Here is a 25712-nt window from a genome sequence, read left to right on the forward strand (position 1 = left end):
ATTGACACTGCTATAAACCCAGAGTGATGCCTTCAAAGTCACCAGCCGCGCTGAGCTCATGCGCTGGCTCCTTAGGTCTCTCAAACCCCTGAAAAAAACCAGCATCCATCCCAGCTTCCAAGGGCATGTCTAGGGCTTCAGAAGGAACCCAGGTTTGTTGCTCTAAGGTGGTGGTTTGCCACCTTTTCCATACTGGGACCCCTTCCCATCCCTTCCCTTTTAGCCATACGATTGCTGGTAACTCCTGACAGCTGTTCCCCACCCCCTGGGGTGTCATGCCCCAAAGGCTGAAAACTCCAAGGGAGAGGAGGGATTTCACCAGTGATGTGTATGTGGTTATTAATCATGTATCACTAGTTAGTCTAAATTTAGATTATTACAAACTTGCCTTCACTTTTGGGAGACACTTATTTACAATTCAGTGCTTCTGGTTATTTATTTACTGACACAAAATGTTCAAGCCAATTAAGGAAGTTCCTAGGAAATCTCTGTTTTCTGTCAACCAGTGGGAGATACCGAGGGCCGGATCCTCAGAGGGCTTTAACTCCCACGGGCGTTAGCCACCCGAGTGACATCACCTTGGTGACCCTGGAAGGCAGCGTTGGAACTTGTCTTCTGCGTTAACATTCTGTGTTATGCTCTGTTAGGCTATGTTCATTGTTCAGGCCAATGAGCCATAGTTTCCAGCCAGAAAGGGCCACTGACCTCCTGGATCACGCCGGCCCTAGGATGCCCTGAGCCAAGAGCATTCCTGCCTCGTACAGAATACTTGATAGGTGTCGTCAGGTGCAAACTCTAAATCCAGGAGCCTTTTGGGCCGCAGGCAAACAGCCGACAAGCGCGGCTCTGAACATCCTGACGCCTCCTCCTTCCACACCCGCCTTATGGCTCAGTCCACACTGGAACCTGTCCCCCCGGGGAGAGAGATGCCGCACGGTGGAGGACAAGTGCCCTTTCTTTGCCTGATCCCAGTCTGTGGCTGTGCTCTGGATTTCGCTGGTCTAGTTTCCCTTGCTGTGTACGTTCCTGACACCTCGTCCGATTTCAGACTGCATCCTGCCTGCCCTGCTGGGATAAGAGATCTGCCTGAGGGCCAGGGGCCAGGGTGTCCTTAGCCGTGAGGCCCAGGTCCTCAAAGGTGTATAGGAGTTTGGTGCTGAAATACCTTGAGGGCTTTCCTGCCGGCTGGGTTTCCCGTGTCTCTAGGCTGCTGGATCTCCTGGCTCACAGAGAAACCAGGGAATCCCCCTACCTGACAGACCAGGGAGGCAGGAAAGTCCAGGGTGACTCTATGGGAGAGGCGCTGGCTAGAGCTGCCCCCAGTGACATGTCACTCACCCGACTGACTGACGGATCAAAGCGACAGGTTCAGCCAGTGGGTGTCTGGGTGCGGCGGCCTGGCCTGGCATTCCGTGTCCAAGAGGGAGGCGCGAGACACCCAGCAGGAGGGGGTTCTGGGATAACTGGCCTCCAGGGAAGGTTCCTCCTTAACCCCCCCTCTACCTCCACCCCATCCTGGAGTAGAGGCCAGGTCCTCCCTGGAGCTGGTCACTGGTCAGTGGCTTTAATCCCTACCATTGTCATTCTGGATATTCTTGTCTCCATAAGTCCCGCTCTGTCCATCGCCTGCTTTTCCTCTCTCTACTCCACTCCCTCTCTTCAGCCCCTCCCGTCCCGGCCACGCCGAAATCAGAAGCAGGTGCCAGAAAACTCACTGCGCCGCCGGCAGAAGCAGGCGCTCTGGGGTGGGGGGACCGCAGAGCCCCAGGGGCTCAGGGCCGGGGGGTGGACGGTGGCGGTGTCACGAGGGGGCCAGGTCAGAGCCCTATCCCACAGGGTGGTTGGGTTCTGTTTGCAAAGAGCCAGTTTCTCTCTCTCTCTCCCCATCTGCCTCTAATCTGTATCTCCCGACAGGCCCATCTAGCCCCATGCTGGCGTTCCCACCCTGCCCCAAAGGCGCGAGGCCGAGGCTACACATTTCCCTAGCCTCAGTGGTCCCCCTGCTTTCCCCCTCCACGCCTGCCGAGATCAGCGAGCCCATTGATAAAAACCCAGAGAGGGAAGTCGGTCTACTATAACATCCCATTTCCCCTTTGGCACCGCGGCCCTGCGGCTGCTCGGGGGGGGGGGGGGGCCGGGCAGGCCCCAGAACACAGGGAGCCCCGAGGGGTTCAAGGCCCGCCCCCTCCCCCAATTCTGTCCCTGCCCCATTTAGGCCAGACCCATTTCACGACCATTGCCCCACAGCCCAGAGTGGGGTTTGCTTGAGGGGAAAGCCTGGGAGAGTCCCCGGGACCAGAAAACTCCCCCTTGGCCCATCCCCTGGGTATCGTCCCAGCTGGCACTTCGGCCCTGCCGGGCTCGGGAAGGGCTGTGTTGCAACCTGAGGATTTCACAGCTGCGTGCAGTACACGCCTGTGCAATGCGGGATTGCTGCGCCCGGCGGGCGGGGGGGCTCGGTTTCGCTGCGTGCCTCTTGGAAATCCCATGAGACCCGGCAGCCAGCGCCCTCCCCTTCCCGCCTCTCCCCCCCCCCCCCCGCACCTAAGCAGCGCTCGCTGGCTCCTGGGGCCCTGCCAGCTGGCAAGGGCTGCCAGGAAACGTGCCAAGGCCACTCAACACCCCCTCTCCTCTCCCCCCTCCCTGTGCTAACGAGTCCTCGCTCCCTGCCCCCGCTCCCGGTTTTCCCCCGAGCTTGGGGAGCCAGCCCGTAGCCGCGTGCCGTTGGGGGCCAAGGGGCAGTCGGTGGGTGCTGGCAAGGGGGGGCGGTGGCGGTTTGGACTGGGGGGGCAGGGGTCCCCTCCCCCCCCCACACACACACAGGGGCCGGGCACTCCTGGCAGGGTGGCTGGGTTTCTAGGAAGGCGGGTGTTTTTCCTCCCACTTGTTCCTTCGAGGCTCTCGCTGCCTGCGGCAGCCTCAGGGGTTCCAGCGCCCAGGGGGAAGCCCCTGGTGGTGCCAGCTGCGGCCGCTTGCCCTGCAGTGAGACGGGGCCGTCAAAGCGCTGAAGCCGCTGCTTGGCAAGGCAGGGGCCTCCCCGGGAGAATTCCTTTCTGGTTGGGCACCAGCCTGGCGGGGGGGGGTACGCTGGGCCAACACCCCCCCCGGGGTCCCCTGATTGTGGGGGGGCCGGCACACGGCGGCGGGTGGCTGACGGGCACCAGCGTGGGGCTGGGACGTGTCTGCCACCGGGCACTGGGGGGCACAGGAGTGAGGGGGCAGCGTGTGGGGCGGCCAAGCTCTCTGCACCCGGCCTGGCCGGATAACGGGCTCCCAGCTGGCGCTGCTGTGGGGCCACCCCGCTCCCCTCTGCTCCTTGTGTCCCCCATGCTCCCCCCTCTCGCCCCTCTGCCCCCCATGCTCTCCCTCTGCTCCCTGTGCCCCCTCATGCCCCCTCGACCCTCAGCCCCCGTGAACCCCCTTTTGCCTCCAGCCACCTCATTCTCCCCCTCCCCTCCCTGTGCCCCCCTCAGCCCACTCATCCTCGTCCTCCGTTCTCCGTACCCCCCTCAGCCGCCCATGCACCCCCTCCCCTCCCCTCCCTGTGCTCCCCCCTCTAATCCCTCAGCCCCATCATTCTCCCCCCGCTCTCTGTGTCCCCTCATCCTCGCCCCACTCTCTGTGCCCCCTCAGCCCCTGCTCCCCTCCCCTCCCTGTGCTCCCCTCAGCCCCCATGCGCCCCTCCTCCGTGCCCCCTCAGCCCTCCATGCACCCCTCCTCCCCTCCCCTCCTGTGCTCCCCTCAGCCCCTCATGCGCACCCTCCTCCCTGTGCTCCCCTCAGCCCCCATGCGCCCCTCCTCCCTGTGCCCCCTCAGCCCCATCATTCTCCCCCGCTCTCTGTGTCCCCTCAGCCCTCCTGCTCCCCTCCCCTCCCGTACTCCCCTCAGCCCCCATGCGCCCACTCCTCCCCTCCCTGTGCCCCCTCAGCCCACTCATCCTCGCCCTCCGTTCTCCATACCCCCCTCAGCCACCCATGCACCCCCTCCCCTCCCTGTGCTCCCCCCTCTAATCCCTCAGCCCCCTCATTCTCCCCCTGCTCTCTGTGCCCCCCCTCAGCCCCCTCATCCTTGCCCCACTCTCTGTGCCCCCTCAGCCCCTGCTCCCCTCCCCTCCCTGTGCCCCCTCAGCCCTCCATGCGCCCCTCCTCCCCTCGCTGTGCCCCCTCTGCCCCTCTGCTCCCCCTCTCCTCCCTGTGCCCCCTCAGCCCCCATGCGCCTCCTCCCCTCCCTGTGCTCCTCCCTCTAACCCCTCAGCCCCTCATCCTCACCCCCACTCCTGTGCCCCCTCAGCCCCTGCTCCCCTCCCCTCCCTGTGCCCCCCTCAGCCCTCCATGCGCCCCCTCCCGTCGCTGTGCTCCCTCAGCCCCTCTGCTCCCCTCTCCTCCCTGTGCCCCCTCAGCCCCCATGCGCCCCTCCTCCCTGTGCTCCTCCTCTAACCCCTCAGCCCCTCATCCTCACCCCACTCTCTGTGCTCCCCTCAGCCCCTGCTCCCCTCCCCTCCCTGTGCCCCCTCAGCCCTCCATGCGCACCCTCCTCCCCTCGCTGTGCTCCCCTCAGCCCCCATGTGCCCCTTCCTCCCTGTGCTCCCCTCTAACCCCTCAGCCCCATCATCCTCCCCGCTCCCTGTGCTCCCCTCAGCCCCTCATCCTCCCTTCCCTTCCTGTGCCCCCTCTGCCCCCATTCTCCCCATCCCCTCCCTGAGCCCTCAAGCCCCTCTCACCCCTCATGTCCCCATCCCTCTGCCCCCCATGCTACCCCTCCCTGTGCTCCCTCTTTTCCCTCCACCCCACACTGCCCCTGTGCTTCTCCCCCCATTTCCCCCTCTCCCCCCAAGGCCCGTGAGGACCTGGCGTCAGCGCCTGGCCCCGGCGGTGCCCAGGTGCCCGAAGGCCGGTCCCTGGCGCCTCACCTGTCCATGGCTCCAGGGGAACTTGCCCCCCCGCTCCCCCCTCCCGGCCGCAGCGGGAGGAAGTGGCTCCTTCCCGGGCTGCCCTCACCCGCCCCCGCCGGGCGCCGGCCCCGCTGTGTTTTCCTTGCCAGGCGGGCGCCCAGGATTCCTGGATTGTGACAGGCCTGGAATACCCGGCACCCTGGGGGGGGGAAGTGCCCAGCCCCCGCCCTGCTAAGCAGGCGTCCCCATAGACTGAGTGCTCTGCTCCCCACCAGCCCCACTTACCTATGGGGTGGAGGAGCCCTAACCCCCACATCCCCATGGTACTGCTGGGTGGGCCCCCAGGCATCAGCGGCCCCCACCTGGAGCTGGGGTCCCAGGGCAGCATAAGGACAGATCAGCCTGTGGGGGTGCAGGGGCTGCTGGGGGTCTCTAAGATGGTATCGTCCTGAGCCCCCTTCATCCAGTGCCAGCCCCCAGCCCCATGGCTCTCGGATCCCTCTCACCATGGGAGGTGTCAATCCCCCCACCTCCCCAGGACCCTCTGCCCCCCGTGCCCTGCCACATTGCTGCCCCCCAAGTAATTCCATCCGTTTGCCCCTGCTCAAGCCACCCCCACCCCCTTCGCCCCTGCCCCCAGGGTCCTGTCCCTTCACCCCTGCCCCCCACTCCATCACTTTGCCCCCTGCCCTCCATGTTTTTTTCCTCATTCCTCCTTGGTTTGAAATTAAGCTGAGCGCAGCTCCCCACTGGTGGGATGAGCCCCCCCCCACTCGCTTCCCCATGGGAAAGCCCCCTCCACCCCTCTCCCGGCCCGGCCCCACGCTGGGCAGCGAGCATTGCGAAGGGGGTTACTGTGGGTTGATGTTCGATGCCTTGGGGAGACCTTCACTGAATCAGCCCAGAGGCCCCCCCCCGACCCCGCCTGATCGCTGGGGTTCTCAACCACGTCCCACCCAAATAACAGCGGACACTGCCCAATAGCTGTGTGCGCCAGGGAAACTGAGGCCTGTGAGCTCAGCTGGGGAGCGGGGTGGGGGGGCATAACTGGGTGAGCTGAGAGGGCGCAGGAGGGTCCAGTGCAGGAACCCAGGAATCAGGACTCCTGGGTTCTATCCCCAGCTCTGGGAGGGGCGTGAGGTCTGGTGGGTTAGAGGCGGGGGGCTGGGAGCCAGGACTCCTGGGTTCTGTCCCCAGCTCTGGGAGGGGAGTGTGGTCTAAGGGTTAGAGCAGGGGGGGCTAGGAGCCAGGACTCCTGGGTTCTATTCCTGGCTCTGGGAGGGGAGTGGAGGTCTAGTGATTAGAGGGCAGAGGTGGGGGACTGGGACTCAGGACTCCTGGGTTCTATTCCTGGCTCTGGGAAGGGAGTGGGGTCTAGGTTCTTTCCCCAGCTCTGGGAGGGGAGTGGGGTCTAAGGGTTAGAGCAGGGGGGGCTAGGAGCCAGGACTCCTGGGTTCTATTCCTGGCTCTGGGAGGGGAATGGGGTCTAGTGATTAGAGCGCGGAGGTGGGGGACTGGGACTCAGGACTCTTGGGTTCTATTCCCGGCTCTGGGAGGGGAGTGGGGTCTAAGGGTTAGAGCAGGGGGGCTGGGAGCCAGGACTCTGGGTCTTGTACTTAGAGCAGGAAGCTGGAGCCAGGACTCCAGGGTCTGGCGCCCGTCGCTGACTCTGGGATGACATACTTAGCGGTAAGAAAATACCTTGGGGTTTGTTGGGTTTGGAGAGGGGGCACAATGGGGGATTTGGGAGCCGCCTGGTGTCCCCCGCCCCACAAGTGTCGCTCTCTGTGGGGAGCCACAGGGAGTTGAGGAGCTGATGCGATCCCTGGGTCCCGCTGCCCCCCCACCCCGGTATCGCTTCTGCTTTCGTGGGGAGGCAGCGATTTCGCAGTAACCGGCCTCGGGCCACGATGACATCGTGCTCAGCTGGGGCTGAAGCTGACACCATCCCTTGGGGGTGCTACCTGCTATCCCAGGGGAAACCCCACCTGCCTGTTGAGTCACCTGCAGCCCATAAATACAGCCAGGTCCAGCCTAGTGCCCCACACAGCAACCCACGGGGACAAGCGACATGCAGTGCCTCAGGAGCCACTGGCCGAGCACCCTCCTTTGCTTCCTGGGGCTGCTGGCTGCGTCCCGGGAGAGGGCCCTGCTGGGGGCCCCCGGCCCCGACTGGCAGCTCTGCAAGCATTTCTCCAGCCAGGTCAACAAGCTGGCCTGGGACCTCGAGGGCCACATGAGCTCGGTGAGCGGGGCCGGGCAGGGACTGGTGGAGGGCTGCCGGGGGGGGAAGGGGAGCTCCTTCCAGCTGGGGGGCTGCACCCTCTGGGCTCCAGGGTCCCAGCCACAGACGGCCCTGCCCTGCCTCACAGCCTGGGAAGTGCTCAGAGGCCACGGGGATGGGCTTGACCTCTGCAGGGCAGGCAGAGCCGAGCCAGCTGGGGGCACTCGCCTGGCTGCTGTCTGGCCGTGGGTCCAGCCCCCTCAGCAGCTCGGCGGTCAGCTAGAAAGGGGCTTTCTGCACATGGGCAGCACCAGCGACAGGAGCGACAGAACACACGGGGCTCCAGCTCCGACAGCCAGCCAGGGTGGGCTGGACAGACAGACAGACGGGAGGAGGGTGGAGATATGGGGTGAGATGGCTGGGGGCGGACGGCTAGAGACAGACAGACAGATGGGGGGTATGGATGGGCTGGGGGGGACATGTCCAGGGACGGATGGACAGATGGTGTGTGTGTGTGGACAGGCTGCAGGGAGGGGGGTGCCCAGTGATGGACGGACGGACAGACGTGGTGTGTGTGTGTGGAGGGGCTGGGGGACGGTGTCCAGTGACGGAGGGACGGACAGACGGGGTGTGTGTGGACAGGCTGCGGATGGGACATGTCCAGTGATGGACAGACAGACGGGATGTGTGTGGACGGGCTGGGTGGGGTGTCCAGTGACGGACGGACAGACAGACAGGATGTGTGTGTGGAGGGGCTGGGGGACTGTGTCCAGTGACGGATGGACAGACGGGGCGTGTGTGGACGGGCTGTGGGGAGGAGGGTGTCCAGTGGCTGATGGACAGACGGGGTGTGTGTGGACAGGACGGGTGGGGTGTCCAGTGACGGACAGACAGACGGGGTGTGTGTGTGGACAGGCTGCGGGGAGGAGGGTGTCCAGTGATGGACAGACAGACGGGGTGTGTGTGGACAGGCTGGGTGGAGTGTCCAGTGACGGACGGACAGACGGGGGGTGTGTGGACGGGCTGGGGGAACGTGTCCAGTGACGGACGGACAGACGGGGGAGGGGGTGTGTGGATAGGCTGGGGGAACGTGACCACTCCAGGAAACAGCTCCAGAAATTCACAAGGTGTCTAAAAAAACCCCCAGCGCATGGGACTCTCCCGGTTCTGAGCTGGGATCTCAGGGTTGGGAGGCGCCAGCCTGGGACAACTTGGAGGGCAGGGGGAGGGGCTGGTATTGCATCCATCTAGGGGGTGAGCCCCCCTTGGGCCCATGTGGGGAGGGGGGCGAGGAGCAGGTGCACGGAGAAGTGTGCAGCAGCTGAATGGCAATGAATGGGGAAATGTCGGGGGAGCTGTGGGGACGTCTGGAGTGATGGATGGAGGTGGGGAGCTATGGGGGGAGCAGCTGGGGTGATGGATGGAGATGAGGGGCCAGCTGGGGTGAGGGATGGAAGTGGGGAGCTGTGGGGGGAGCAGCTGGGGTGATGGATGGAGATGAGGGGCCAGCTGGGGTGATGGATGGAAGTGGGGGGCTGTGGGGGGAGCAGCTGGAGAGATGGATGGAGATGAGGGGCCAGCTGGGGTGATGAATGGAAGTGGGGGGGCTGCGAGAGACCCGGCTGCGGCGATGGATGGAGGGGGGTAGCTGGGGGGGCTGCGGCGATGGATGGGGGGGGCTGCGGGGGGAGCAGCTGGCCCCAGCCCCAGGCCAGGCTGACCCAGAGCTCTGCTGTTCCCCAACCAGATGAACCTGGTGGAGGAGAAGACCAGCGAGGACCTGACCCCCCAGATCCGCTGCAGCGACAACTGCGACCCCAACAAGCTGGGCTCTGACCAGGTACCGGCCCAACGGGCCACAGGGGTCGGGGGGGACGGACGGGCGAGCTGGGGGAAGAGGGGGCAGGGCAGAGGGGCTTGTTGGGGGGAGACGGGCGAGCTGAAGGGATGAGAGGGGCAGGGCAGATGGGCGAGCTGGGGGGCAGGGTGGGAGATGGGCGTAGAAAATAATCATTCAGCCCCCCCTCCAATAATGTGCTCAGTGAATGAGGGGGACTGCGGGGTGGGGCAGGGCTGATCTCCCCCATAGCTGGGCCTGGGTCTCCCCCAGCCACGATCCCCCTGGACTCGGGAACAAGCCCCTAGTTGGGGGTGGGGAGCAGCAGGGACAGGGGCTCCCCCCAACACTGCCTCATGCCCCCCTCCCATCCCCAGAGCTGCCTGCGCCGGATCCGCGAGGCCCTGCAGCATTACCGGGCGCTGCTGGGCTCCGACGTCTTCGCCGAGGTGGGGGGCCCGGACCCCAGCCCCGTGGCCACACTACAGGGCGCCCTGGCCCAGCTGACCAGCCTTGTCCAGGTGAGAGGGGCCCCCGGGGGGGAGGGGGGCTGGGCCCACCCGGGGCGATGGGGGGAGGGGGAATAACCCCCCAGCAGCAGCCAGGGGCCCGTCAGCTCCCCCCTAGGGGGGCCCCCCCAAGCACCCAGTGCCATCTTCCAAGGCCTGTGCCAGCCTGGGGGGCGGGGGGGTTAGGGCTGGTTCCACCTCCCGGGCCGGGGGCCACGGCGCCCAGCGTAACCCCACTGTCCTTTCACCCAGCAGGACGGCAGCTTCGCCGAGGGGTCGGCGGCCCCGCCACAGCAGAGCCAGCCCTGGGAACGGCCCCTGCTCCGGCGCCGCATCCTCCACCAGCTCCGCTCCTTCTCGGCCGTGATGGCGCGGGTCTTTGCCCACAGCGCGGCCACCCGCTAGGCCGGGGGGAGCATTTCTCCAGGAGCGCCGGAGCCGAGTCCAGCCCCGCAGCGGGCGCCCGGCGAAGGGAACCCAGCGCCGGCCTGAGCTCCGCCCGCTTCTGGACTCTGTGTTTATCGTATAAACGCCCCTCCCACCCCGTGTATTTATTGCCCGGCCCTTGGGTTATTTATGAGCAGCCGCTGTCTATTTATGCCCCCGCTGGGGGGCTATTTATGCTATTTATCGGCTCCGCAGCCGCCAGTGCCTATTAAAGGAGTTTGACTTGTACAGACTGGTCTGCGCCTCGTGCTGTTCGGGGGGTTTATTACACACCTCGCGGCAGCACAGAGAAGGGAAAGTCCTCGGGGGTCAGTCCGGAGCCCAACACGCTCAGCCCCAGCCCCGCAGAGTCTGTGGCTTCCAGCAGCCCCCACTTAACACTGGTCCTTGGCCCTCCGCCGTCCTTTCCTCTGGTCCCGGGCAAAGCTGGGTCCCTGGCCGCCCTCCTCCTCCTCGGCTCCTTGTTCTCCAGCTGCTCCCACCTGGCCGGCTTCCTGCAGAGGGGCCCTGACCAGGGCCGTTGTCTTCTGGGCCCCAGCCAGCCGAGTATCAGCCACGCCTGGGTGGCTGCGAGTAACCCTTTCCCCCGGCACCTAGTTAGCTATGCAGCACATGGAGAAACTGAGGCACACACGGTCATCATACAAAATATTATAAAAAATTCCCAGCCACATGGCTGGCACCGGGGGTGGGGGGGGGAGAGAAGCAGGGGGTTGCAAGGGCCACAGCACCCAGCTCAGGCCAGTACCATCTCAGAGACGAACACCCAGCCCTCCTGCCCCAGCTCAGCCCCCCGAGCTCCCCGGGAATGAGCCAGGGCCTCTCCAAGGGCAGGGGCAGGGGCAGGGGCTTCTGCCCATCACCAGGGGCATCGCCCTCCCTGCTCTGCTGGGCCCCCTCTTCGGGAGGAGGCAGCGTGGTTGAGGGGCAGGGGGGACACGGATGGACCGAGGGGCAGGACGCCTGGGGTCTGGTCCCAGCTTTGACGCCCTGGGAAACCTCAAGCCAGCCCCAGCCCCTAGCGCACCCCCTGGGGGGGGAGGGGGGCTGGTAACACACACACACACACACCCCTCCCCCCGGGCTCAGCCCTCCCTGCTTCTCCCCACATCCAACTCCAGGCCCCCCCTGCCCCAGAACCAGCCCAGCGCTCAGGCCCCGGCCGCCAGCCAGGGCCCTGCTCCTGGCCTGAGGGGAGCCGAGTTCCGCTTTGGCGAAGGGCCAGGGGCTCCCCTCCAGGTGGGGGGACCCCCCACCCCTGCAACCCGTGGGGGAGGGGGGGCGGGGACGGTAGGAGAGGGCACGGTGCCCTCTGGTGGCCAGCCAGAGCACAACAGCCCCGGGGAGCAGGAGGGTGCAGCCCGCACACGGCCCCCACACAAGGGGGATGGACAGTTCAGGGGATCCTCCCGAGACGCCATGGAACCCCCCCCCCAAACAGCACCACAGCGAGCTGGGGGGGGGAGGTTTATTTACAAGAGAGAGAGAGAGAGAGAGAGAGAGTTCGTCTCACCCCCGGGGGAGCCACCTGCACCCCACCACTAAGGACAGGAAGGCCTGAGAACCCCCCGCCCCAGGGACCACGGATGCCCCGGGGCCTACCCGGAAGGCAGGGGAGGGCAGAGCCAGGGCCACCCCCCCATACACGGGGGGGCTGGGGAACAGGCCCTGGCCTCTGAGCCCCCCCAGCGAGGGGCAGACGCTGTCACTGGAAGTCCTTGGAGTCGACGTGGAGTGGGGGGAGGTCGTTGGCCCCCAGGAACAAGGCGTTGCCAGGCAGCACAGGGGGGGGCATGTCGGCCGGCGGGGGCAGGTAGGGGTCTCCGCCTCGGAGCACGTTGGAGCCTGCAAGAGAAGGGGAGCCGGGCTCAGGGGACCCGGGGGGGGCGCAGGGCCTGGGGAAAAGGGACACAACAGGGGCTGGGACAGCAGGGGCTGCGGGTCGGGAGTGAGGGGCACCCCCAGAGCTGGACGGGGGGGGGGTTGGCCTCTTTACTCCCCCCACCCTCTTGGTGCCAAGCGCCCTCCCCATCCCCCGGGACAGGAACTGGAGACTCACCAGCCCGATCAAAGCTCATCAGGTCCAGTTCCTGCTTTAGCGCCTCCAGCGCCTCTTGAGTACTGGCCCCCGGCTCCAGCGCCTCCAGGTGATTGGCCCCCGGCTCCAGCGCCTCCAGCCGACTGGGTCCTGGCTCCAGCGCCTCCAGGTGATTGGCCCCCGGCTCCAGCGCCTCCAGGTGATTGGCCCCTGGCTCCAGCGCCTCCAGCCCATAGGCCCCCAACCCCAGTGCCTCCAGCCCATAGGCCCCCGGCTCCAGCGCCTCCAGGTGACTGGCCCCCACCTCCAGTGACTCCAGTTCATAAGCCCCCAATCCCAGTGCCTCCAGCCCATAGGCCCCCGGCTCCAGCGCCTCCACGTGATTGGCCCCCAGCTCCAGCGGCTCCAGGTGACTGGCCCCTGGCTCCAGCGCTTCCAGTCGATTGGCCCCCGGCTCCAGCGCCTCCAGGTGATTGGCTGCCAGCCCCTCAGCTGCAGGAGGTGCCGCTACCATGTCCTCTGGAAGCCACGGCTCATGCGGCTGCCTAGGAAGAGAGGGGGCCTGGCTTAGAGGGTGTGCGGCGGGGGAGGGGATGCTCTCGGGAATGGGGCAACCACCCAGGCCAAGCCCCAGGCCCAGCAGGAGCTGCTCTGAAGGGTGGTGGTGGGGAGGGGATTCGAAGGGCTGCGTAGCCCCGACTAGGGAGGGGAGGGGAGGGGGCGTAGCTGGGAGTCCCCCTGGGGAGCTCCTGCGGCAGTGGGGCAGCCCGGCCAGGGAGAGGGGCTGGGCCCTTGGATGGGGGAGGGGAGAAATCAGGTACTTCCTCTGCAGGGCTGGGGCAGGCCAGCACGCAAGGACCCCGGCGTCCGGCTCCCTCACCTGGAGGACACTCGGATCAGGCGCCGGTTCAGGTACTTCCTCTGCTCCAGCAGGTCCACTGGGGGAAGGGGGAAGAACAGAGGGGTCAGAGAGAGGGGAGCCCAGGTGGAAACATGCCCCAGGGAGAGTCCCCTCCCCGGTGAGACCCTCCCCACCCCTGCCACCGAACCAGCCAGGCACCAATTCTCACCTAGGCCGCAAATAGAGTAACCGTGAGTGTTGTACCAGGGTTGGGAGTGAGGGGCACCGGCAGAGCAGGGTGGGCCCAGGGCTGGGCTAGCAGGGGCTGCGGGTCGGGATTGAAGGGCACTGGCACAGCTGTGGGGTGGGGAGCCCAGGGCTGGGCTAGCAGGGGGCTGTGGGTCGGGATTGAGGGGCACCGGCAGAGCGGGGGGGGGCCCAGGGGCTGCGGTGGGAGGCCAGCGGCCGGTACCTTCCCTCCTCTCGGTGTAGTACTTCCCGAAGGCCTCGTCCCGGGGCGTGCCGGGGTACAGGAACTTGAGGGGGTTCTCGGGGATGTTCTCGGCAGCCACCAGCTGGTAGTCGTGGATGATGTCAGGCAGCGGCAGCGACGTCAGCTCCATCTTTGTGTAGGGCTCCACAGACCGGACCTTGGGCTGACCTGGGGCGGGGGAATAGCGGGGTGTGTGTGTGGGGGGGAGTTGTCACTGCCAGGGAGAGCCCCAGAGACGGGACAGGCTGCACCAAGATCTCCCAGCGCCGGGAGGAGAACCCAGGAGTCCGAATTCACAATGTCCCATTCCAACCATTAGGTAACACCGGCCCTGCCCCACGATAAATGGCGTCCAGCGAGGGGCGCAGGGGCCTGGGAGCCTGGACTCCTGGGTTCTCTTCCCGGCACCAGAAGCGCCTGGCTCCGGGCCTGGGGGGCAGGGGGCCGCGCCCTGGGGAAGACCCACCTTTCTCCCCGGGCTCCACCCAGCTGCAGGTGATGCCGCCCTCGCGGCTGCTCTCACTGAAGCGCAGCAGAAAGGTGCCCATCTGCTTCCTCTTCAGCAGCTGCCGCTCCCGCTTGCGGCTCACGAAGCCCATGATGTGCCTGGAGGGGAGCGGAGTGGAGCCCGGGTCAGCCGCCGGCAGGGCCCCCTCGAGGAGCCCCCCCAGCGCCCCCTCCCCACCTGGGGTCCTCACTCCTCCGGGGCTGCACAGCCCCTGTCCCCTTTACCTGGGGGCCCCCCCGTCTGCTCCCCTAAATCCTCCTCCGCCCCTACACACAAACCCCTGTAATGGGCTGAGCCGGCCCCGGTTCAGGGTCTGGGGAAAGCCAGTGGGGGGAGCAGCTGCAGTTCCTGGGCCTGACCAGACGGGGGAGCCGGCACCCCATGCACTGCTCAGATCCCTCCCCCCATCCCCGCCCCCTCCCGGCCCCCCCTACCCATCCTTCCAGAGCTGGGCCAGGTGGTCTCGGATCAGGTTCAGGATCCCGTCCAGCCAGGTCCAGAAGGAGAAGCAGGGCGGGTTGTCCTGCAGCAGAGAGGAGGCGAGAGGCTGAAGGGAGGTTTCGGGGTGGGGCGGAGAGGCGAGGGGGGGGGGGGACAGCCGCACTCAGCAGCCGCTTACCTTGGCGAACTTGGCCCAGGTCAGAGTGCTGGCAGGGGTGGCTTCCGGCCCTTTAAGATGGGGGCGGGAGGGAGAAAATGGCAGGGTGGATTAATGCAGCTTCTCTGGGGGGCCTCGTCCCCCTCCCCAGACTCAGCACCGACCCCCCCAGCAGGGACCATGGCTGTGACCTTCCGTTCTCGGGGGAGCGCCCTGGAACCCCCAGCTTGTGTGTGTATCATCAGGGCAGAGGAAAGCAGCAGAGCGGCTCTCCAGAGACAACGCCCGGGGTGGTGGGGGGGGGGGCCTGAACGGACGTCACCCGCCATCGTCCAGCAGAGAAAATACAATTCAGTGACTCATGGCAGGAGACAAGAATCCCGTGGGGGGAGGAAAACGTTGCCCCATCTAATAGGGTTGAGAGTCCGGACTGCGGGCTTAGGTCGTCTTTTCTCTTGGTAACGAACTCTGACTTTTTGCCCGTCACTTAAAATCCCTCTTTCGTCGTCAGTCCGTGTGCTCGTCTCTGCCAGCGCCTTTGCCTGAAGTGTCAGGTAAGGGGCTTTGCTCAGCTTGGCAAAGGCTGGGGTACGTCCCCCCTGGAGCGGCGCAGGACGGTATCTTCCTGGGGAACGGTGCTGGGAGCTGGCGGGTGCCTCATGTGTGGTTCACGAGTGGCTCTGGGAGCATTCACACAATCTAGCTGGGTGTGGGACTCCACATGCGGCTGTGCTGAGGTGATCGCAGCCCCCGGAGGGGTTTGCTGCTTGTCACCAGTAAGGCATTGTGAGAGACCGCCCAGATTAGTGAGTTCACGGGGGCACAGTGCTGCCACAGTCCCAGGCTTCACCCCGGGGATCCCATCACAATCGCCCCCCCCGACGCTGCAGAGGGGAAAGTGGGGTACAGGGAGAAGACGCGACTCCCCCAAGGTCAGACTCGGGAGGAGAACCCAGGCGTCCTGGCACGCCCTGTGCCATTCCCCCCACCCTCGCTGCCCACCCCACACACGTGGGAGGGGGCAGTGCAGAGGTCAGGGGTTCCGGCCCAGCTGCTCTGAGCCCCAGGGACTTTAGGCTCGCTCTCCCCTCAGCGCTGCCCAGAGACCCCAGAGGCCTGGGCCTTCCCCCCCCCGAGGAGTCTCTGCCTTGCAGCCCCTGGGGGTGCTAGCCAGGTGCTGACCCCCCACTCCCCCCACTCCCGTTACCAAAGAGCTTTTCCGCCAGCATGTGCAGCTGCTCCTTGTCCAGCCCGCGCTCGGTGGCGGCTGAGAACTGCCAGTTCAGCACCTCGGCCAGCTGGGCCCAGGAGGCGGCCGGCGGCGCGGAGAAGAACAGCTGGTTCTGCGGGGAGAGAGCAGGGGTTAGTGGGGGAGGGGGGGCTGGGACACCCCAGAACCAGATCGGGGCCCCACCAGGCCCCGCTGCTGGAGCGGCATGGGGGAGGGGGGGCGTACGGGCCACAGGGACGTGGCTGCAAGGGGCCCCCACACTTGGGCAGAGCCACGGGGGGGGGGGACGCAGCCCACCCTGGGCCGAACCAAACGTGAGGAAGATGCCCCCACCCACTGTGGTGTCCTGACCCCCCCGCCCCCCCCAGTCCCCAATCAGGCAGAGCAGCCGTGACGCTGGCCTGCCCGGGGGGGGGGGGGAGCCCCTCACCTTGGGGTCTGGGCTGAGCATGTTGAACCAGAGCACGGAGGCCCAGGCGCTGGAGAACTGGTTGCTGCTGGAGATGATCACCACAGGCAGGGTGGATGTCTGGGGGGAGGGGAGAGCTGTCAGAGGGGGAGGGGGAGCGAACGAGACACCCTCACCCCCCCCCAGCCCCTCCTCACCCACCTGCAGCTCCAGCGCCAGCTCCTGGTACTTATAGTCCAGTGTGAACGTGATGAGGTGCAGCTCCTCCGTGATGGCCAGCAGGCCCTGCAACAGAGGGGGGTGGGGGGTCAGCTGGGGGTCTGGCCCCCCCGGGGGTCCCTGCAGAGGGGCGCCCGCACTGGGTCTGGGTTCGTGAGGGAGGTCATGACCCAGCAGGGGGAGGGGGCTGAAGGGGGGCTGGGCACATCCAGGGGCAGCAGGGGGCCCCCCCAGGGAGAAGCCCCCCCAGGGAGAAGCCCCCCACTGCCAGCTCTCCTCCCCCCGCCCAGCTCTGCCCTGGGCTGGTCCCCCCAGGCGCCAGCCCCCCCCCCGGCCGGGCACGCGCAGGAAACCCACCTCGCTGGCACCTTTGCTGCCTTTGCCTGAGGCCCCGGCCCTCTGGTCCTTCAGCGACTGCAAAGGAGAGAGTCAGCGCTCGGCCCCTGCCCGCAGCACGGGGCCGAACCACCTGCCTGGGGCAGGGCTCCCCACTCCCCCTCCCCAAGCTGAGAACCCAGGTGTCCGGGCTCAGCACCCCAGCCGCCCTCTGCTCCCCCGTCCACTGAGAACCCAGGCGTCCGGGCTCAGCACCCCAGCCCCTCCCCCTCCCCAAGCTGGGAACCCAGGCATCCGGGCTCAGCACCCCAGCCCCTCCCCCTCCCCAAGCTGGGAACCCAGGCGTCCGGGCCCTCCCGCGCCAGGCCCGTACTATGTGCCGGAAGTCGCAGACCAGCCCCTCCATCTGCGGATCGTCCTGGACCAGCGTCTTGCTGGTGGACGTCAGGATGTTGAACTTCCGGAACCTGCGGGGAGACGCGAGAGGGGTGGGGCCGTGAGGCCGGCCGGGCCGCACTGGGGCAGAGACCCGGGTTCGAGTCCGGGCCGGAGCAAGGTCCTGGCTGGGCGGGGCCAGAGACCCCGGTGACGGGTGCCCGGTAAATACCCAGGAGAGCGACAAGAACCCTCTCAGCCCCAGGCACCTCGGCTGGAGCAGAGCCGGTGCCGGGAACAAACTGGATCCCTGCCCCGGGGCCAGATCAGGGCTGGTGCCCCCGGCTCCTAGAAGGGAAAGGCCCCGTTCCCCCATCTGCCCCTGAGCCAGCCAATCCCTGCCCCGGGGCTGGGTGGGAGCCAGCATCCCCTAGAGGGGACAGGCCCCGTTCCCCCATCTGCCCCCGAGCCAGACAGTCCGTGCCCTGGGGCCGGGTGGGAGCCAGCGCCCCCTAGAGGGGACAGGCCCCGTGTCCCATTTCCCGCCCCCCTGAGACAGCCAGTCCCTGCCCTGGGGCCGGGTGGGAGCCAGCGCCCCCCAGAGGGGACAGGCCCCTGCCCCATTCCCCACCCCCCTGAGCCAGCCAGTCCCTGTCCTGGGGCTGGGTGGGAGCCAGCGCCCCCTAGAGGGGACAGGCCCCTGCCCCATTCCCTGCCCCCCTGAGCCAGCCAATCCCTGCCCCGGGGCCGGGTGGGAGCCAGAGCCCCGCAGAGGGGACAGGCCCCTGCCCCATTCCCTGCCCCCCTGAGCCAGCCAATCCCTGCCCCGGGGCCGGGTGGGAGCCCGCGCCCCTAGAGGACAGGCCCTGCCCCATTCCCACCCCTGAGCCAGCCACTCCCTGCCCCGGGGCCGGGTGGGAGCCAGCGCCCCCTAGAGGGGACAGGCCCCGTTCCCCCCTCTGCCCCCGAGCCAGCCAGTCCCTGCCCCGGGGCCGGGTGGGAGCCGGCGCCCCCTAGAGGGGACAGGCCCCGTGTCCCAGTCCGTCCAGTCCCCCCAAGGTGCCGGCCTGGCACTCACCCTTTCACGTCGGGGGGATGCCTGCAGGAGGAAACACAGGACACCACCAGTAAATCAGCTGCTTTCACCGGGGACCCTGTCCCCCTACCCCCCTGCAGGGCTTCCCGAGCCTGCCCCCCCCCCCCCGCAGGGCTTCTGGAGCGCCCCCGCCCCAAGCAGGGTTTCCATCCCCCAGGCCGAGCCGCCTGTCCCCTGCCCCCCACCCACTGGGCTCCCTGCCTTGTGGCTGGGCTGGCGTCCAGGCCCCGGGGGAAGGGGGTTAAGGCCCTCACGGGGGGGGGCATGACTCACTGGTCAAGGACGATTTTCACCTCCAGCCGATGGCTTCGATCCTGCAGCTTGACCAGGAGCCTGGGGGGAGAGGAGCCCGTCACCCTGGCCTCTGGCCTGGCAGGGGTGGGGGGAGGGACGACGACGATGACACTCCCCCAGGGCTCAGCGTCCCTCCCCCTCTAGCACCTGCTCCCAATGGGGCCCATCCTGCCTGGGCCAGAAGCAGAGATCTACCTTGGGAGGGGGGGAGACTGTGGAGTAAGCACCAGCCCCCCCACCCCAGGATGGTCAGGGATGGACGGGCACCGCGGTCGGGGAGGGGGGGCTCACCTGGCACGGACGGAGAATTTGCTGCCAGTTTTCAGCACCAGGGGCCTCCGGTTGGGGAACGGCATGATGGGCTGGATTTCCACCACAAAGGCACTGGGGGGGGGGAGAGGGAGGTGTTAGCACCCCAGGGTGCCCCCAACATGCTTCAATCCCCCCCAAATACCACCTAGCCCAGCGACCCCCCACTCCTCTGGCCTGAGCTGGCCGGTCTCTGCTCCAAGAACCCCCCCCCCCATGCGGCTGTCTCTGCATTAAGCATCTGCACCTAACTTTCACGACTTCGTATTATGCCTGTTTGCCCACAACTTTGTATCAGATCCTTATACGGAAACTCTGTACTGAGCCTTGGGAGAATGTTCAAAAAATGTCTTTTTGCTAAGAGTAGAATAAGATCCCCCCCCCCCCGCCCCCATCAATGGCCCTGTTGAATGAACGAGGGGTGAGCGGCTAAAGGCTGGAAGGCAGCACCTCCGGGCAGCTGGCGAGGGGCTGGAAGCCAGACCCAGGAACAATGAAGCGGGTCCGGGGGTTCACTGAAGAGGAGCCGACGTACTGACGCCGTGGGGTGAGCAGCGAGCACCTGCTTTGGGACACCCTCTGTGCAGCACTGGGGCAACCCCCAGAAAGCAGCAGCACAAAGGACCCACGGACACAGACAGACGTTGAACGTGGTGCAGATTTGTGTCAGAGGGAAGCTGCTATAAGGGGGGGGGGTCTTGCACAGGACCCAGAGTCTCATCTTGTCAACATGGAGCATCGATCCGGCTCCAGCCCTCCCCCTTCGGACTCACCTGGCCAGTGCGGTTAGGGGGAGCAACTCATTGGTAACAACAACCAGACGTGTGTGTGTGTGTGTGTGTGTGTGTGTGTGTGTGTGTGTGTGTGTGTGTGTGTGTGTGTGTGTGTGTGTGTGTGTGTGTGTGTGTGTGTGTGTGTGTGTGTGTGTAATATCTCCTATGCGTATGATACAGTGTTGATTGCTACGTGTATTACCAATCAATGTGGCGTTTTGCCTTATTCCCCCGAAAAGATCCTGTGCAGCACTTTAAGTACAACATTGGTGGGGCAGCCCCCCACCCCCATGTACCAGTCGCCCATGCACCCCCATGCTCCTAGGAGCAGCCTCCTGCCCCCCCCCACCATCATCCCAGCCCCCCCATGCTCCTAGGGGCAGCCCCTGCTCCCCCATGCACCAGCCCCACCCCCATGCTCCTAGGGCAGCCCCTGCCCCATGCACCAGCCCCACACACCCAGGGTCCTCTGAGGCAGCCCCCCCTCCCCCCAGCACCTCCTCAAGAGGCAGGAGAGCTGCTCCTGCAGCCGGCTCTCCAGCAGGGGTCGCTGTGTCGCCAGCGGGTCGTGCTGGTAGGTGAGTTTGACATGCTGGTCACCCAGGGCCTGCAGGAGGCGCCAGAGCTGGAAAAGCACCTCGGCCGCCCCCGTGAACCTGCGGGCGGAGAGGAGCCGGGTCAGCCCGGGGGGCGGGGGAGCCGCCTCACCCAGCGGGATACACACGAGCCGGCCCGGGCCAGCCGGGGGGGACGTCCCCAGAGAGCGGCTGGGTCGGTGTCGGCCCGTGTGACCCGCTTCCCCCCAGGCAAACACTCGCTCGTTCCTCTTCCCTAGTTAATAAACCGCCGGCGCCGGATCCCGGGGGAAGTGCCTGGCCCTTGGGACGGGGAGTCACCTGAACTTCTGTGCCGAGGGAGGGAGACAGGCCGCAGAGCCCCAGGGGCTGGCTGGGACGCCGGGGGGTTTCGCTGGGCTGGGGACCTCGAACTGCAGACTGGACAGCCAGCCTAGGGTTTGCGCTCGGCTTCGGGGTCTGCCCGGTGCCTGACCCCCTCCCCCAGCTGGTGAAAGGGTCCCAGACTCCCGGGGGGGGGCCCCAATCGCCCCCTACCAGGTCTCCAGGCGGCTCAGGCTGGCGTCGCAGGCTGCCCCGATGCAGGCCTTCCGTTGCCGGTCCTTCCACTCGGCCAGCTCCTCCAGCAGGAAATCCCGCAGCGTCTCGCAGCGGCCCAGCAGCTCCTGCGCCCGGGCCAGCACATCCTGCCAGAGACACTGTCCGTTGTGACCCCAGGCGACCCACCGGGGGGGGGGGGCGGTTCCTGCCAGCTCCGCCGGGGGCGACAGCGAGAACCCCATGGGGAAAGCGCCAGCCCCCCCGGGGCGACCGGCCGTGCACAGCTCCCAACACGACACTGAGCCCGGCCCAGCTGGGAGGCAGCTCCTGGGAAACTGAGGCACATCCGGACAAGACCCACTGGGGAAGGGACCCCGGAAAACAGCCCCCAGAGAAGGTGTGTGTGGGGGGGGAGGGATGACTGCCGCCTTGATCCAGCTGCCCCAGGGACCCACGGAGCCCCCCCAGGACGGCCCCCCAAGCAGGGGGCTGGCCCCATGCGGAGCCTCACCTTGCGGCTCCGGTCCAGGTTGTTCAGCATGGCCTGCAGCTGCTCCGTCTGGCGGGCCAGGTCGGGGCTGGGGCGCTGCTCGCTGGGGAGACGGCGACAGGCGCGGTGACGGCGGGGGCGGCGACACCAACGGCAGCCACGGGTCAGAACCTGTCCCCTAGCGCCACGTGTGGGGAGAGCCCCCCGCCCCCTGCAGCGCAGCACCCCCTGCTGTGCCCCCCGCAGCACCCTGCTGTGCCCCCACAGCACAGCGCCCCTGCTGTGCCCCACCCCGCAGCGCAGCGCCCCCTGCTGTGCCCCCCGCAGCACAGCGCCCCTGCTGTGCCCCCTGCAGCACAGCCCCAGCGCCCCTGCTGTGCCCCCCACAGCACAGCGCCCTCCGCCCCTGCTGTGCCCCCACCCCTGCAGCACAGCGCCCTCTGCTGTGCCCCACAGCACAGCACAGCGCCCCTGCTGTGCCCCACCCCCGCAGCACAGCGCCCCGCTGTGCCCCGCCCCTGCAGCGCAGCACCCCTGCTGTGCCCCCCAGCACAGCGCCCTCCGCCCCTGCTGTGCCCCACCCTGCAGCACAGCGCCCCGCTGTGCCCCTGCCGCAGCACAGCGCCCCCTGCTGTGCCCCAGCGCCCCGCTGTGCCCCCACAGCACAGCGCCCCTGCTGTGCCCCCAGCAGCACAGCGCCCCCACTGTGCCCCCACAGCACAGCGCCCCCTGCTGTGCCCCCGCCCCCTGCAGCACAGCACCCCCTGCTGCGCCCCCTACTGACCCCCTTCCCGCTAGCTCCTTGCTGTGATGGGGGGGGCAGCATGACTGACAGGGGAGAGCGCCCCCTGCTGAACCCCAGCCCATAGAACAGGAGGCCTCAGCCGGGGCAGAGAGGGCAGCGCTGGCTCTGGGGAGGAGCTCTCCTCTCCAAGTCACCCCCCACCTCCTCCCGGGGCCTTCCTGGCCTGGCTCTGCCCTTGTGTGACGAACTGGGAACGTTCTTAATGTTTTCTCTGAATACGGTGTTGGTGCCTCAGTGTCCCCTCTGCAGTTCTTAATATCCAGGTGGTGGGGTCAGGGGGTGTGGTTGCTGCAGAGCAAGGGGCCAGTGCACCTGAATGCCTGGCACTGTCTCCTAGCAACTGATGGCCTGGGCCCCTCCCCAGCAAGGTGCCGGCTGAAGGTGTTGGAGACAAAGGGGTCAGGTGCCTCCTGGCCGGGGAAAGGAGCTGAGCAGAGGAGGAGGGGCTGGAGGGGCTGTTACTCTGGAGCTGGCTGGGGACGAGGAGTGAGGGCAGACGGGGGTGTCTGGCTCACTGCCCCCCAGAATGGACCCGGCTGAGGGGTCCGGTTCGCTGTTCCTACAAGCTCTGTGTTAGACCCTGTTCCTGGCATCGAATAAACCTCTGTGTTCCTGGCTGCCTGAGAGTCACGTCTGACTGCGCAGTGGGGGGGCAGGACCCTGTGGCCCCCCCAGGACCCCGCCTGGGCGGACTCGCTGGGGGAAGCGCACGGAGGGCAGAGGATGCTGAATGCTCCAAGGAGAGACCCAGGAGGTGAAGCCGTGGGAGCTCCTTGCCCTGCAGACAGGCTGCTCCGAGGGAGAGGAGGCTCCCAGAGTCCTGCCTGGCTTGGTGGGGAGCAGCTCCAGAGCAGCGCCCGGGGGCTCCGGGACACCTTGTTCACCTGCCGTGCTCACCAGCGCCCCCCAGCCTGGCCGCTCCAGCACGCTGGGGTAGAGCAGGCAGGGGGGACCCCCTCCACCCCCCCGACTACCCCTCGCCCCCAGTGCTGCTCGGCCCCCATCTCTGCCCCGTTACCTCCCCCCCGCCAGCCAGCCTGGCCCTGCCACTCTCTGCCCGCCCGGGCTCCTCACCAACCATACGGTGCAGCTTATAGCGGAAGTCGAAGGTGTCCTGCAGCTCCTCCAGGTGCCGCACTTCGCGATCCAGCTCCTGGGGGGGGGCAAGGGAACCGGTTCAGGGGCAGGGAGCGCCTGGGGCACGGGCATGGGCACAGCCAGGCTGCCGGCTGGCACGGGGGCTGGGCCCTGGGGTATGGAGCCACCTGGTCGTAGGTTCAAACCCAGCTCCGGGCGGGGACGGGGGCAGCACACCAGGCTCCCTACGCGATAGCCGGACCCCGGACCCACCTGCACCGCTGCCTTGGCCTCCGCCAGGCGCCGCTCGATCTTCTGCTGCCGGTCCGTCTCCATGGGGGCACTGGCTGGCGGCTGAGCTGCGGCCTGCAGGGGGGGCACAAGAGACAGGCCCCTTTTAGCCCCACGCTGGGATCTCTGCCCCACCCCACAGACACAGCCAGCCGCAGGCCGGGGGGGGGCAAGGTCCCAGGGGAGGAGACGGATACCCAGGACAGGGGCTCTCCCCATATGCGGTGTTAGGGGGCGCTGTGCTGCGGAAAGCCAGGGGCGTGGGGGAGGGGGGAATACCACGAGCCCCCGGATCGGCCCCCCGGCCCCGCTTACCTGCTGGGCCGCGAGCCCCCGGCTCAGAATGGCCTTCTCCTCCCGCAGCAGGTTGGCGATGACATTGGCCAGCTGCTCCGGGCACTCCTGGTACCTGGCCTGGAAGAGAGCACAGGGGAGGGGTGGGTGAGTGGGGCTGGGCACAGCCCCCACCCCCCCAAGCACCCCGCTCCCTACCTGCAGGTTGAGCTTGGATTTGCGCAGGTTGTGCTTGAGCACGAAGTCGTTCTCGCTGGCCCCGAAGCGGCTGTACTGGTCGTCCAGCAGGGCCAGCAGGGTCTGGAAGAGCATGTGGGCCTGGGAAGAGTGGGGCTCGGCCGCGGGGGGCTCGGCCGCCCGGCTCCTGGGGCAGAGACAAGGGGGCGCACTGCAGAGCCCCAGCCACAGCCAGCTCCCGGGCGACCCCACACTGACGGGGGGGAGGGTCCCTCTCCTGCCTGTTCCCCACAACTCCAACAGGGGATCCATGGGGCCACACCGGGAGAGGCACCCGGGGGTGCCCCCAGCTGAGCTAATTCCTGGAGAGCCACCAGCCTTCTGCTCTCCCTTCCCTCACATCAGGGGGGCATCTTTCCCCTCCCCCCGAGCCCCCAAATCAGACACCACCCTCCACGACAACCCCTGCACCTGCGGATTGCGGATCCCAGCTGCCGACCCTCCCCCCATTAACCCTTCCCTCCCCGGCCCCGCAGTTACCAGTTCTGGTCTTCGAGCCAGGGAGCCAGGTACTGCCGCACCTCCATGGGCAGGTGGTCCTCCGAGTACAGCTGGTGCACCTGCTCCAGGTAGGCTTTCTCCAGCTGCTGGACCTCCTGCCACTGGGCCATGGTGGGGCCGTCCCCGGCGTCTCCGCCCCCCCTCTGGGAAGGCAAACCAGGGCAGCGGGTGAGCGGGGGCCCCCCCTTCACATCCAGCCCAGGGCACCAGCAGGACGAGGACCCCGGGCCAGAGGCTGGGACACGGGGCCCTTCCCCTCTCAGGGCTGCCGGCTCCGATCCAGCCGCAGGGTGGGGACTGGCTGGCATGGGGGCTCCCCAGGGGACAGGGCCCAGCTTCCCCCCAGGCTGTTCTTAGAACCATAGAGAGGCCCAGATGTGGCGGAACCCGCCCCCCCCCGTCCCTGCCCACCACATCTGGGGTCGCTGCTCCTGGCTGGTGGATGCAGCTACATTAGTGATGCCTTATTTTGGTGGTTGGCATTCCCATCCCCCGCCCCCACTAGCCAATCCCCGCCCTGGGGCCGGATCAGAGCCAGCGCCCCCAGAGGACAGGCCCCGTGTCCCCCCACCCCCCCCTCAGCCAGTCCTCACCCTGGGGCCGGATTGGAGCCAGCGCCCCCCAGCCAGCCAGTGCCTGTCCCTGAGGCTGGCGCGGAAGTTAGGGCCGGAACTAGGGGGCATTTGGTGGGTCGCTCTCGAGCCTGGCTGTTTCCTGCAGCCCCTGCTAGCCCAGCCCTGGGCTCCCCGCCAGCTCTGCCAGTGCCCCTCACTCCTGACCTGCAGCCCCTGCTAGCCCAGCCCTGGATCCCAGCCCAGCATAAAAGGAACCCCCAGGTGGATTCAAAGCAGCAGAGTGATTTGGCGCAGTTGGCAGAGGGCACCCGATGCCCCCCCAGTTCGTTACAGTCTCCCTAGCAAGGGCAGAGTTTCCAGCCTCTGCCCACTTTGCCCGTGGGGGCCTGGAGGCCAGAACGCCCCATCGCTGCCAGCAGGAGCTGCCACCCCCGCCCCCAGCCTGGGTCCATTCACGTGGGCGTTCGAGAACTCGACCAAACAGCAGCATCATGTGGATGTGAAACTAAGAGAGGAGACTCGGGCGCAGAACCACATGCCCCCAGCCACCGCGCCGGGACCCGACAGGCCCTACGCCCCCCAAGTGCCCAGGCCAAACGCTGGGACGTCGTGGGGGAGCCGGGAACATAAGTGCTCCAGTTACGGCAAAGCACCCCCACCTGGCCCTGACTCCGTGGCTGTGGGCCCCCTGCAAAGTCAGCCCCTCGCTTTGGGGCCCCCCTGCAGCTGGAAAATGTTTGTCTCTTTAAGGGCATGAACAGCACAAATCCTTGGGAGTCCTGGGGGCCTTCAGCCAGAAGGGGCTCACTAGAACTGTGGGGGAGCCCAGGGCTGGGCTAGCAGGGGCTGCGGGTCGGGAGTGAGGGGCACCGGCAGAGCTGGGGGGGAGCCCAGGGCTG

At 67.1% G+C, this 25712-nt stretch overlaps 2 protein-coding genes and 2 long non-coding RNA genes across 4 annotated transcripts; 1 reads left to right on the top strand and 3 right to left on the bottom strand.

Moving 5' to 3' along the window:
* Window positions 1–417: 417 nt before the first annotated feature.
* LOC120391473 lies at window positions 418–5046 on the bottom strand. Its single transcript, XR_005591348.1, has 2 exons — window positions 4910–5046; window positions 418–1065 (listed from the first exon to the last, which is right to left on the bottom strand). It is a non-coding gene; the product is annotated as an uncharacterized LOC120391473 (long non-coding RNA).
* A 1916-nt stretch (window positions 5047–6962) lies between these two features.
* Window positions 6963–10104, top strand: IL23A (interleukin 23 subunit alpha). Its single transcript, XM_039514730.1, has 4 exons — window positions 6963–7136; window positions 8863–8955; window positions 9330–9473; window positions 9714–10104. The coding sequence occupies exons 1-4, from the start codon at window positions 6963–6965 to the stop codon at window positions 9864–9866; spliced, it is 564 nt and encodes a 187-aa protein (XP_039370664.1). The 3' UTR covers window positions 9867–10104.
* Window positions 10105–10155: 51 nt separating this feature from the next.
* Window positions 10156–12095, bottom strand: LOC120391472. Its single transcript, XR_005591347.1, has 2 exons — window positions 11968–12095; window positions 10156–11753 (listed from the first exon to the last, which is right to left on the bottom strand). It is a non-coding gene; the product is annotated as an uncharacterized LOC120391472 (long non-coding RNA).
* A 5-nt stretch (window positions 12096–12100) lies between these two features.
* On the bottom strand, window positions 12101–24381 carry STAT2 (signal transducer and activator of transcription 2; the record flags this gene model as incomplete). Its single annotated transcript, XM_039514731.1, has 22 exons — window positions 24218–24381; window positions 23699–23864; window positions 23522–23620; window positions 23189–23281; window positions 22876–22991; window positions 21055–21136; window positions 20541–20689; window positions 19926–20084; window positions 18638–18730; window positions 18326–18385; window positions 18035–18055; window positions 16955–17048; window positions 16603–16659; window positions 16228–16311; window positions 16048–16146; window positions 15594–15729; window positions 14408–14457; window positions 14223–14311; window positions 13747–13886; window positions 13260–13448; window positions 12827–12884; window positions 12101–12491 (listed from the first exon to the last, which is right to left on the bottom strand). Coding segments are annotated over exons 1-22 (2556 nt in total), but the record flags the coding sequence as incomplete, so codon positions are not given.
* Window positions 24382–25712: the final 1331 nt, after the last annotated feature.

The sequence above is a fragment of the Mauremys reevesii genome, linkage group 25 (genome assembly GCF_016161935.1).
Source record: "Mauremys reevesii isolate NIE-2019 linkage group 25, ASM1616193v1, whole genome shotgun sequence".
NCBI lineage: Eukaryota > Metazoa > Chordata > Testudines > Geoemydidae > Mauremys > Mauremys reevesii.

Excerpts from the sequence above, each read along its gene's own strand:
- IL23A (XM_039514730.1), top strand. The coding sequence starts at position 6,963 with ATGCAGTGCCTCAGGAGCCACTGGCCGAGCACCCTCCTTTGCTTCCTG. Across the intron at positions 7,137-8,862 it reads TCGAGGGCCACATGAGCTCG|ATGAACCTGGTGGAGGAGAA; the intron begins GTGAGCGGGGCC and ends TTCCCCAACCAG. Across the intron at positions 9,474-9,713 it reads AGCTGACCAGCCTTGTCCAG|CAGGACGGCAGCTTCGCCGA; the intron begins GTGAGAGGGGCC and ends CCTTTCACCCAG.